The sequence below is a fragment of the Triplophysa rosa genome, linkage group LG15 (assembly GCF_024868665.1).
Source record: "Triplophysa rosa linkage group LG15, Trosa_1v2, whole genome shotgun sequence".
Classification (NCBI taxonomy): Eukaryota; Metazoa; Chordata; class Actinopteri; order Cypriniformes; family Nemacheilidae; genus Triplophysa; species Triplophysa rosa.
In genome coordinates, this window is record NC_079904.1 from 21,240,393 (window position 1) to 21,253,646 (window position 13,254).

Consider the following 13,254-nt stretch of genomic DNA (forward strand, 5'->3'; position numbering starts at 1 on the left):
AAAGCTCCATGCTTTCCAGTTCTGTCACTCCCACAACCCCCTCTCACTTCTCTCCTTTTTTCCCATCCTGTTTTCACTTGTTCTCTCTCCTCCCTTCCTTTCTGTCCCTGTAATTTGCTCAGAGGGGAGCTGACAGGGAGTTCTGATACATCCTTTGGCAAGCTGAAATTCTAGGGGAAGAGAACAGTTAGCATGAAAGAAACGCGCAGATTTATGAAGACGTTTGCCATTGTTCTTCCTTTACTGCGGGGTAATTTGCAAACACCAATGTCACACTTCAAACGCTGCATGCGGAAATAAGCTTCCTCTGCCAAGAGGCAATGGCACCTCAGCGTCAAATCATGCAAAAGCACTTCAGACCCCATCAGCAGAACATTTGGGGATAAAATGGAAAAAAATGTATTTTGAATGTTCAGAAGAACATTTTATTGCTCTGTGGTTGCTTTTTTAGAGCTCCAGAGACTACTGGCGTTTCAGTTAGCTCATTTATCATACCAATACCAATACAGATTCTCACGATTAAATTAATATTTTTAACTTTGTTATTAATTCTAACATTATAGTTAATGAAATAATATAATAGTTATATTATGCCATTACTTCATATGGACCTTAATCCAATGACTGCTAATGTTGAACATCAAACTGGTGACATTTTCCATATACTGTACATTCCTGTCCTCTTTTGATTGACAGGAAATATCGGCCCTGAGAGCTGAGATTGTGAAAAATTGCTTTAAGCGATAAACCGATGCCGATTATTGGCCGATATATTGGTGCATCTCTAATTAAAATACACATAAAGTACATGCAAATAGTGTAGAGCTATTGTATAACAATGAATGTGGAAAGCATGAGGTAAACTGGTTTTGAAAAAAACTGTATGTGTTCACATTTAAATCTGTAATGTTTAGTTGTTAAATTGGTGCACTTGTCCTCACTAGAAAAAACACATGTGAGATTACTGGGCAAGTTCTCATTTTCTCATTCACATGTAGTATTATTTAGCTGTATAAGAGAAACAACCGAGTTATAATAAAGAGATCTCGTTTTTTATTGGGGGGGGGACATCAATGTAGAGCTCTTTGTGTTTTCAGACAGGATGGTAGCTGAAAGCATTGGATCTTTGCTAGGGAGTTAAATCATGGTCTGCCGCTTCTTTTTAGTGTTCTGACCGAGTTCCTGCAGGGAGATTTGGGTATAAACACTGATAGAATGTCCTACTGTCCATGGCGGAATGCAAATTTTTTGTGCTTTACTGAAGCATTACGGTAAACTAATGTCTTCATGGGGTTGGTGACAGAGGTGTATAAAGATCTTACATAATGAAGCGTTATGTTTTTATTACCTTAGAATGAGCTATTTCTATCTACATACACCGCGGGTCCCCTTACATGGAATTCGCCATGTTGTTTCTACAGTAGCCCTTAACAGACAAACTACTCTACAGAGCATGTTTCGTGAATACATTATCTGCTTCTGCAAAGAAGCGAAAATGTGACGACATCTTAATCCTGTGTCAGCCGCTGTTGTGCTTTGAAAGGGAGAGGTGGACTAAGCCGTTGGTTGCAATTCACAAACTCACCGCTAGATGTCGCTAATTTTCACAACCTGTACCTTTAAAATGAATGAAAATAAAATATGTTTTTCTTTCCTTTCAGCACGTGAGGAGAACGTGGCGACGTTCAGGGGTTCCGAGTACTTCTGCTATGACTTGTCTCAAAATCCCATCCAGAGCAGCAGCGATGAGATCACCCTGTCCTTCAAAACCTGGCAACGCAACGGTCTCATCCTGCACACGGGCAAGTCGGCTGACTACGTCAACTTGGCGCTGAAGGACGGCGCTGTCTCGTTGGTCATCAACCTGGGCTCAGGAGCCTTCGAGGCTATAGTTGAGCCTGTCAATGGAAAGTTCAATGACAACGCCTGGCATGACATCAAAGTGACACGCAACCTGAGACAGGTAATCACAAAACGTCTGCTGCTCCTCAGACTATACTGACAGCTAACCGTAAGCCTAGTTTTAGTTCGAATGAACTAATGTTACTGTAAATTTGCAATTTTATGAAACTTTCACAACAAAATTAAGACTATTTTTGTTGCTACACTTACATTGTACTTTGTTGTAGTTTTCTAATAATGTAGGACTGTTGTGTTATTATTTCCTCCTGTGTTCTTGAAGTCTTTATCTCTTTGACTTGATTTCTAAAAACCTCAACCTTATCCTTCAGGTCTGCAATTTTATTTAGAGTTAGCAAACTTAGAAACAGCTAACAGCGTCGACAGTGTAGACTTTTAAACCATTAAAAACATACTGTTTTTGCATACTGAGGTTTCAGACATACAACTTTGCATACTGATGTTCACATACTATGGAGTATGGAGGTAGGCTGATTTCAGATGCAGGGATTGCTAAATAGAGTGATGGATAGAATAATTAATACAAAGAATGTAATGACAGGATGAGTATTCATATCTGCTGAGTATGTGAATGGATTCAGTGAGAATCTGCAGTGGAATTAGGGATGGACGGTATGATTAAAATATCAAGTAAAGATTTTTTTACATTATTTATTTTTTAGTTTTATTAACGACTTTATCTGGCTGTGCCTATTGCACAATGCAGTGAATAAATACTTAATATACAAATAAAAGGTTACTTTAGGCATTTGATTAATCATTGACAAAACAATCATTTATAAATGTTATAAAAATGCTATTATTAAGATGATTATTCATATTGTAAATTCTGTAAGGAGAGTGATCATGAAAATCCCACGGGGTTCCTGTAGGAATAGTTTTATTGTTTTTCACAATTTAGAATAATAAATGAAGACAAAAAATAAAATTAATTCAAAGTAAAATTAAATTAAATGTATATTTTACCATCTTGAGTGTAGCCAAGAGTTTGCAGAAATTGTACATTTTTCAGCCTAAGATCTCACCATAAAATGCTTTTTAAACAGCATTAAAGGAGTTCTGAACTATGCTGGTCTCTTATTGGCTGTTTTTTACCTAAATATTAATCTGATAATGTTATTTTGTGTTTGTAATGAAATTAATATAATTTTCACACAATTATATTTTGTCTACCAAAATAAATCCAGCATACAGCTTGAGATCAAAAGATTTCTAAGATTATTACCCAAAACGTTGCTACTGTAGTGTAAATTTATTTCCGCAATACGGATTTGTGTTACAGTAGTAATGTTAAGTGGTCCTGTATATTTTGTGTGATGTAAACGTAATAGAAAACTTGTGACAAATTTCGACAGAAACATACCGTCCAGCCCTAGGTAGCATCACACTTTTTAATTTGGCTGACCTTAAACTTCACTGGCAGGTGAGACAGATTTTTATGGCGTGAAAATATGATGAGGGCTTGACAAGTAAGTGCATTTTTCATGTCATTACTTTGTTCAGACTGGTTAAAGATATAGCACAACCCTCATGAGATGTTCTGAGACACAAGCTGACAGACTAAAGGACCTCTCTCTCTCTCTCTCTCTCTCTCTCTCACTCTCTCTCACTCTCTCTCCATTTTTGAAGATACTTTTTTGAAACTAACACTGTTCATTCATGGTCTCGTTTTTATTACTTACCTGTTTCTAACCAAACTAATGTACTAACACCCTAAATCTTCATCATTAATTTCTTTCTCTTTTAATTTCTTCCATTTATTAACAACCGTTTTGTTCACTATTGTTTCGGTTTCCTTTCTTCCCCCTTCTTCCTAAAAGCACTCAGGCATTGGACACGCTATGGTAAACAAACTACATTGTCTGGTAGATATCATTCTTATTGTCCTTTTTTTGGTTTGCCGTGTGTCCCTCTCTCCCTTTCTTTCGTTCGTTTTCTTTGAGTTTCATTCTAGACACTCGTTTCAAAAAATGAGGAAATGGGTTTGTATTACCAGGACTTTTCACATTCCCCTTTCCCCCTCCAAACTCCTCCCCTTTTTATAATTTTGTTCATTACTGGTATTTATTTACCAGGCTGGCTTTTACGTCCTCACGTTTACCGTTACCTAGAAATTCACTGGGACTCTCACAGGAACTAGTAAAGTGTTTCGTCTCCCCACACAAAGCCTCCACATTTTTTGCGAGGACTGTCGGCAAAAACTGACAGAGGAAGTCCACAAGGGAAATTTACGTCTAGCAGAGCCTCCCGAAAAACACGGAAACCTTAGCGCTCTGGGAACTCTGGCAGTTGATATTTCCAAGACGCTCATGGCTTGTCGTCATCTCCGCCATCTCATTCGCTCTCATACATCATCATCACGACTAACACTACATTCAATTTATCACTCCACTTCCACCCAAATCCCCCGTGTGTTGGTTTTTGGTGTGCCGCGTGTCGTGTTGCATGGCCTTTTTCAGTTCTGCGTGGCTGCTTCCCGATTGGCTGTTGTGGCTTTGCCCCTCCCTCTTTTCCGTGTATCCAATGAACCATCCAACTTTCTCATGTTTATTCATCATGACTCTGCAAAGCAGATAAACATTTGATTTTCCCAGCCTTTCTTTAATGCATGCGTGTTAAAATGTGTGTTTGTGTGTGTGTCCGAGAGAAGGTCTGCGTGTCGTGTGTTCGAGTATGCGTGTGATACTCAAAGACTGTAATGTGCCCCCGAAACTAAAACAAGTACAAGCAATTTGTCCTTGATTTTAACATTTACTAACCCTGTAATTTGTAATCTTCAAAACCAAATCTGAATTCATTTTCTTAACCCATCAAAGATGAAGAAAATATTCCTCAGCAATATTTTCTTTACCTGCCTGTGAACCTCTATACAGAAAAAGCTTTTCCAGACCAATGGTCCAGAGTATTAGCAGTAACCAATCCACCATGAGGGCAAATCAGAACAAGACGGACCATAAAAACAGTGAACGAGAACGGCTCAGGTTAAGAACACATCTGCAGATGAGGTTGTAATTTCTTGTTTTTTCATATTTTCATCATTTAACAGGTGACTATATCAGTAGATGGTATACTGACCACCACCGGATACACACAGGAGGATTACACCATGCTGGGCTCGGATGATTTCTTTTACGTGGGGGGGAGCCCGAGCACAGCTGACCTGCCTGGATCTCCGGTCAGCAATAATTTCATGGGTTGTCTGAAAGAGGTGGGTCCTTTAGATGTCCTTCACTTGTGTGAACGATTATTCATGACATCATAAACAGCCCGGTGGTTTGATAATGGAAACTGTGACTTCGCTACTGTGGCTTGTGTTTACTTAAAACAAGAGTTTACCCGGAAAAAGACAAGGCTTTTCCTTTTTGTGTTCCACAAAAGAACAACATCATGAAGGAATTGAATGGTAAACTATACTACTGTTAAAGGGCTCATCGGATGAACATTTTCAACAAGTTGGCATGATTTATTAGGGTCTTCATGAAATGTCTGTAACATATTTTGCTTAAAAACACTCAATTGTTGTGTAAACGACACCCTTTTTGCCTTGTCAAAAAACACCTACAGCCACCCGTTTTGGTTTAAGTCTCCTTAAATGCCAATGAGTTACTGTGCACCCCACCCCTCTTCCTTCCGGGGTGTTGACACAATGCACATGTAGTGTTTCCCGATGCTGGTCCTCAGGTTACACCTCCCAGAATGTTTTAGATTCAACCTGATTCAAATCATCAGCTTGTTGGTGTGTTAATTAGGGAGAAATTTCAAACATTCTGGGAAATTTGGATTTTCATCCGATGGGCCCTTTAAGTGTCTATAAAAAGCGATTGTGAAAAGCGCCCTCTAGCGGGCGTGAAACATAGACTTGCTATTTGTGTTGTGATGTTTTTGCATTAAATTAGTGAAGGCACGTGAAAATTAAAATAACTATTTTGTGGCCTAGACTTTCCTTCTACATTCGTTGTGTATTATTGCTTCTTCTTTGCACATTTGAATTCACAGAAATCCTACAAAGTATGTTGGTTCTCAAAAAAGTGCATCCTTTTTTATCACATCCGTAACGCATTCATTTTTCTCTCTTTTAAAATAGAAAACTTGTCCACAGATTGATGTTTTTCTGATGTCTGGTTTATTCAAATCTAAACAGATTATCATTGATAATAAATACAGTACATTCTCTGAGAATTTATATTTCAAGTTTTTACAAAAATGTCCATAACATCCATAACACTGGAATTGCCCAACTATCAAAACAAGTGCCATACGCTAACTTCATAATTGTACTAACTTCAGTGTTTTAACTATGAATTTTAACTTACTGGTCCCAAGGTGATTTTTTGTAGATGTATGAATTCAGTTTCTGGCAAGTTCATGTCTAGTTTCCTCAAGGTGTCCTAGCAGAGTAATTACGGCTGTCGTGCATCACATTAGAGTAGCAGTTCACTGGAGCAAGACAAATCTTGATTTAAATCTATTTTCCCTTACTCCATTTTATTCTGTGTAATGCAGAGTATGACAGATTTTTCCATTTACACATTTGTCAGACACTTTTATCCATTTTTTACCCAAGCTGTACCATGTGTGCTCCCTGGGATTTAATCCCATAACCAAATTAAGCAACAGGAACACCAAGAACAGACGTTCCACTGGAGACCACGGTTGTCACTACATAGTGTTTTATAGCTACGTTAACTGCCAATATTTTTTTATTTATTAGTTCTCACATTATTACATGTAATGGAGACTGGAAAATCCACTGTAGTCATTATGCAGTAAACCCCTCCCCCATCTGCCTGAAAATGGCATTGACACAAAGTTCACCACCTCCAGATGCTGTGAGTTTATAGAATATAAACACACAAGCATCACAACGCGCACACTCGTGGTACCCGACACACACAGGTGGTCTGTAATAACCGTCATAATGAAAGGTCACCTTGTCGCGGCTGTTTAATCTGCCACTATGTTCTTCTGCTTGCTCTCTCTATCCCCAGCCCAACTATTAATATCAGTCGGGTAGCTGTAGATGCCCGATCGCCTGTCCCTGCTACGTTCGGAGACACAGCCTGGGCCAACAGTGATGAAAGACTTGCCGAGTTAGAATTACCAAAGGAGTACTAAAATGGGCAGGCACTTTATTTCAGTTAAAGGCAGGGCGAGAGTACTAAAGCTAGGGATCGTCCCTCATTTACGCGCTCTGCTTTATGACAGCGATGACAAAGGGTCCGATTTTTTACAGTGTCGTTCCACGAAAACGAAACAAAAGTTTTGAAGGAAATGACTCTCATGTGTCTTAAGCTATTTTTCTGCCCAATGCCCGTGAACTTACATGCATGAATAAGCGTGTGATCATATAAAGTAATGTTAAAGGTTAATGGAAAAACGCTGTTGCGTTAAATATTTTTGACGAATTTTGTTCATTTTGACAGCACTAGTTTTTATGTATTACAGATTATATGGTAACTTTTTAGTGTGAAGTGCCAGGCCTCTCTATAAACATCAAAGTATGCGAGATAAGAAATGAAAGGAATCTTGCCCCCTCCTGGTGCATGCTGGGTAAATTTAGCTGCATTAAAATGACAGAGCTTTTCTCGCGCTGTAAGTTCTTGGCGTAACTCATTTGTTATCTTGCTCTATCTGCCCTGGGCGAGTTACACTCGTGCGGTCATGCGGTTCTGCGGTCATGTGACAGCGGACACTGGAGAACAGGAAGTCTGTGTTGATAATTATTGGCTGTGGGGCATCTGCACTTGCTTGTGTTTCAGCAATGAGCTTGTGGCTGTCGATGGTGTCTGCACATTTGACAGCAAGAGATGAACAATCTGTACCATGACACCAAATATGACATTTGTTTTTGCCCAGCTAATTTTAGAGTTCCCTTGGAGGGATGCCATTGCGAAGCGCGGCATCACACAATACGTACGAGAAATCCAATCTTCTGCTCTCGAAATTCAGAAAAGGATTGCCGTTGGCGAAACCTAGAATTAATTGCAGTTTTTAATTTGAATACCACACATGTTCTTCATTTAATTCATGACTGAGTTTAGGTAGGCAGTTAGGAAGGCAGAGAAAGCAGATATATGCCTTCCTCTCAGGATCTCGCCATTAATAGAGAGAGAATGAATTACAGGCAGAACAGAGAAACGCTTTCTGCATCATCATCAGTAACTTGCTTGAGCTCTTAGAGCTGAATTTGTGCATATTTCAGCATCCACGGACCCAGCGAGGGTAGGAAAATCATTTTGAGAAATGAACTAACGATGCCTGTGGATAAACAGCTTTATTTTTCCTAAGCTGTGTCGCTTGCAGTAGTTACCATGTAAATGTCTCGTTGGGGGCCGTGTTAATTATTTTTATTTCAAAACAATTAAAAATATCATAATAATTCTAAAACATAATAATCAGCTGTATGTAAAACAACAGAAGTCTATGCTCTGGCCTACTTTAGTTGGCAAAGTAAACGTGTATGTGTGTTTGACTGTAAAAATTTGTTACACTTAATGAATAAACATGAGACATATCTAGGTTTATATTCAGCATTTGTTCTGTACACACGCACGCACACGTGTGTGCTCAGTGCTCAGTAAATTACAGTATAAAAGGATAATTGCCTGGACTAATTACATACTGATTTTGTCAGTGTACTCCGTCTCACACGGCTGTGTTTTGGATGAAAGCTAGCATGCATTATCAGCAATTATTTTGATGTTTCAAATCACATCTTAAAGAAATGTATAGGATAGTTTAATTTTTCAGTATTAAAGTGTTTCTTAGTGATATGCAGAGACAACTATAACTAGAATTAGTTGATTCCCTGAATAGCCTAGTTTTATATTGTTCAACCCAAATTTATTTCTGTAGTGCTTTTCACAATTTTGCAGTGTTGCAAAATTATAGATTATAGCACAAATAGTGAACAAATGAACAACGTATGTACAAATGAAATCCAGGTGTTCATGATTTACTATAAACAATCTCAGATGAAAATGTTTTTACTTATGAATTAATGTTTGTACATTAACACAAATCTCTGAACACAGGTTTAGTTTAGTTTTATGAGTCAGGTCTTTACTCTGTAACCACAACATTTCATTGCTGTCCTTCTGAAACCTTGTATCTCTCTCTCTCTCTCTCTCTCTCTCTATATATATATATATTGTCATAAATCATTATTATAAATCACCCTTTATGTTTGTCACAAGGTTTAGCAAATATCTAACCAATAAAAAATATTAAAAACTGCTTGTCAACTCTGACAACACAGTATTTAATCTAGAGATGCACCGATATATCGGAAATTAATCGGTATCGTTTAAAAACAGCCGATGATCAGGTCCGATATATCCTGTCAATCAAAAGAGGACAGGATAATGCATTGCATTTGTGCTCTGCATATAAAAAATGTTAAGAAAAATCACCAGTTTCAAGATTCACGATTCAAGATTTTATTTGTCACATACACTTTGTAAACATGTACAATTTGCAGTGAAATTATAATCTGGCGTACTCCAAATACTGTGCATATAGAGGAGAATATAGAAAATAGAAAATAAATGTAGAAAATATATACAAAAGAAAAGAACAATAACAATGTATTTTATTATCCTACGAAGTTTAAAGATTGTTCACTTATGATAAATACAAATTTAAATAAGAAATCAGTGTTGAGGTAGACAGCGGATGGCAATGGAAGCAGAAATGCGCAAATATATGTTAGTTTTATGAGTAAAATAGTAAATGCTTTTCATCATATAAAAAGTACTGCCTTTATTCCATTTCTAAAACAGAGAATTTGAGGTTTCAGAAAGACAGCGAGGATTTGCGTTTTCTATTAAAGAGACCGAAATTACTTTCTGTGGTATTCAACATATTGACACAAATACTGTTAATGAAGCTTAACCTGCGCTGAACCCAACTCATTTATCTGATACTTGCAATCACTAACATTACAAGCAAAACACTAGTTATGGATACAATTTGTTACACTCTAAAACAAATGGTGCTATATAGCACTAAAAGTGGTTATTTGGCTCGTAATCATAGGGGAACCACTTTAAATCATATATAGCACCATATCTTGGGTCTTCAGTGGTTCTTCAGAGGTTCTTTGGGATGACTGTGGTGCTATAGCACCGCTACCGAATAAAGAACTTGTTAAGCCCCTGTGTGGTTCTTCAGTGGTTCTTTGGGGTGGTTAAGGTACTATATAGCACCACTGCCATACAAAGAACCTGAATGCGTCCAATTGCATTCATGTTCCCTACTCATTTATAAGGGCAGAGCACTTGATGTAGAGACTCTGGAGAGAGATGGACAATTTTACCTCATGATATAGCATTTGGATGACACTTGGCGAAGGGAGTGATACAGATACTCAATATTTCTCCTTATCTCGGACGAGCGTTCGTATTGTGCGTATATATTTTGAATATCCATGTGCTTGTTTCTCCTTACGTATTTGTCTGAGCTCGTAAGCAGCTCTACAAATCTCTACACAGCGGGCACCTTTTCGGTCAAAAATCTATTGGTCCGTTGTCGGATATCTTTATTGGCTAATAAAAAGCCTGTCAAAGTTTTGAATAATAATACAAATTAAACTCCGTAACGAGTGTGATTTTAAAAGGAGCGAAGTAGAAGTATTACCTTAATTTGTAACGAAGTACAAGTATAATTACACACTTAAAAATATACTCATAAAAGTACAAGTATCCAAAAAAACTACTTAATTACAGTAACGTGAGTAGTTGTAATCTGTNATATGTTAGTTTTATGAGTAAAATAGTAAATGCTTTTCATCATATAAAAAGTACTGCCTTTATTCCATTTCTAAAACAGAGAATTTGAGGTTTCAGAAAGACAGCGAGGATTTGCGTTTTCTATTAAAGAGACCGAAATTACTTTCTGTGGTATTCAACATATTGACACAAATACTGTTAATGAAGCTTAACCTGCGCTGAACCCAACTCATTTATCTGATTCTTGCAATCACTAACATTACAAGCAAAACACTAGTTATGGATACAATTTGTTACACTCTAAAACAAATGGTGCTATATAGCACTAAAAGTGGTTATTTGGCTCGTAATCATAGGGGAACCACTTTAAATCTTATATAGCACCATATCTTGGGTCTTCAGTGGTTCTTCAGAGGTTCTTTGGGATGACTGTGGTGCTATAGCACCGCTACCGAATAAAGAACTTGTTAAGCCCCTGTGTGGTTCTTCAGTGGTTCTTTGGGGTGGTTAAGGTTCTATATAGCACCACTGCCATACAAAGAACCTGAATGCGTCCAATTGCATTCATGTTCCCTACTCATTTATAAGGGCAGAGCACTTGATGTAGAGACTCTGGAGAGAGATGGACAATTTTACCTCATGATATAGCATTTGGATGACACTTGGCGAAGGGAGTGATACAGATACTCAATATTTCTCCTTATCTCGGACGAGCGTTCGTATTGTGCGTATATATTTTGAATATCCATGTGCTTGTTTCTCCTTACGTATTTGTCTGAGCTCGTAAGCAGCTCTACAAATCTCTACACAGCGGGCACCTTTTCGGTCAAAAATCTATTGGTCCGTTGTCGGATATCTTTATTGGCTAATAAAAAGCCTGTCAAAGTTTTGAATAATAATACAAATTAAACTCCGTAACGAGTGTGATTTTAAAAGGAGCGAAGTAGAAGTATTACCTTAATTTGTAACGAAGTACAAGTATAATTACACACTTAAAAATATACTCATAAAAGTACAAGTATCCAAAAAAACTACTTAATTACAGTAACGTGAGTAGTTGTAATCTGTTTCTTCCACCCCTGCTTTTATGGTTCTACATAGCACCATTTGACAAAGGTGCTATATAGCACCTTTAAAGACATGGTGCTATATAGCACCTTTAAAGATATGGCGCTATATAGCACCTTTAAAGCTATGGCGCTGTATAGCACCTTTAAAGCTATGGCGCTGTATAGCACCGATAGTGGTTTCCCTACGATTACAAGCCAAGAACCACTTTTAGTGCATACAGCACCATTTTTTTACATAAAGGTTTGATGTTAACATGGTTATGGTACACTAAATTCACACTTAAGACACTCAAAAACATATTCACAGTTACAATGTAACACCTGCTGTTTCTCCTCTAAATTATAGATTTTTTCCCCACTAAGTAATTTCTCTGTGATCCCTCCATCTTTCTCTTGTCTTCATGTTCTACATGTCCGACCACAAGCACTTTTCATTTATACTGGGCCTAATGCAGTGGGCAGCTGCACCCTATTACACACGAAGACACAGATGCCAGATAGATTAGGGTCCACTCCACACTCGGAGAGCCCGATCGATATCCAGCAGCCCCTTGCTTACCCAGAAGGAGAGAGAGCGAGAAAGTCAGGACAGAAAGCCTATAGAGCCGTTAAAGGCTTGGCTGTGATTATAAATGGCACTCTGGGGCGGAGGATGGCCCCCAGATAAGGTGATAAAGTGAGGGTCTAGCTTAGATAATGTATCTGAGTCTGTAGACTACCCCCCCATACCATCTTTCTGCACATTATTTTCCATTATACCGCCATCGATCGGATTGAGGTAATGACCATTGAAATCATAACCTGAGGCATAACTACAGTACATCCCAGCGCAGAAGAGGTTGATTGGAGGAGAGCACAGGAACACTGAGGAAACAATTTCTGGCTTTGTGCTTTTGTTTCAAGAGGGATTTCAAAAGTGTTTTTTTCATGCATTGTGTCATGAATGTAGTGGTTTGAAATTGCGTTGTTAGAATGTTTCTGTGACTTTTATAAATGTGTTGCATTATATTATTCTTATTACACATTACTATATATTGTTATAGATTTTTAGATGTACGTATTTCAGGCTATATTATAATATTAGTTTATTCAAAATTTTTGTCAGATTAAAAAAATTATTAATCTGTATAGATTAATCTGTATACTCTATAAAACTTTAATTACTCTATATTCCAATTACATAATCAATTTTTTACAATGAATTGCATTAATTTGTGTTGAAAACATCCCTAAAACAAAACAAAAAAAAGAATTTCACATGGGAAATGTGTGGGTTTTAGGATATTTTTGTGTGAAAAGGCATGGCATCACATGTAAATATGGTGACATATGGTCCACGTGTAAAAAATGTCACCACGGTTTACTTGTGACTCCATGGGTTTTTACATGTGATGTTAATTTGTTGTGTTTTATTTTTTGTTGTTGTTGTTTGTGAAATTCATGTGGATTTTCTGTAAGGGCTGTGTAATTTTGACAAGAATGTACATGCAACCCAATATTTTCACAATTTGTGAACACTGATACTAAACAGTTAA

General features: G+C 37.5%; 1 protein-coding gene across 17 annotated transcripts in view; it reads left to right on the forward strand.

Moving 5' to 3' along the window:
- nrxn3b (neurexin 3b) overlaps positions 1-13,254 on the forward strand; it is a 282,277-nt gene that overhangs the window by 61,929 nt on the left and 207,094 nt on the right. For 10 of the 17 annotated variants that reach the window (XR_008964385.1, XR_008964386.1, XR_008964387.1 and 7 more), the window contains 3 exons: positions 1,662-1,963; positions 3,741-3,764; positions 4,967-5,128. Coding sequence is in view for 14 of the 17 variants with exons in the window: in XM_057352254.1 (XP_057208237.1) it covers positions 1,662-1,963; positions 3,741-3,764; positions 4,967-5,128 (488 nt within the window). In the remaining 3 variants the exon portion in view is untranslated. The remainder of the gene's footprint in view (positions 1-1,661; positions 1,964-3,740; positions 3,765-4,966; positions 5,129-13,254) is intronic. The other 7 variants (XM_057352256.1, XM_057352259.1, XM_057352258.1 and 4 more) reach the window with 1 other exon arrangement.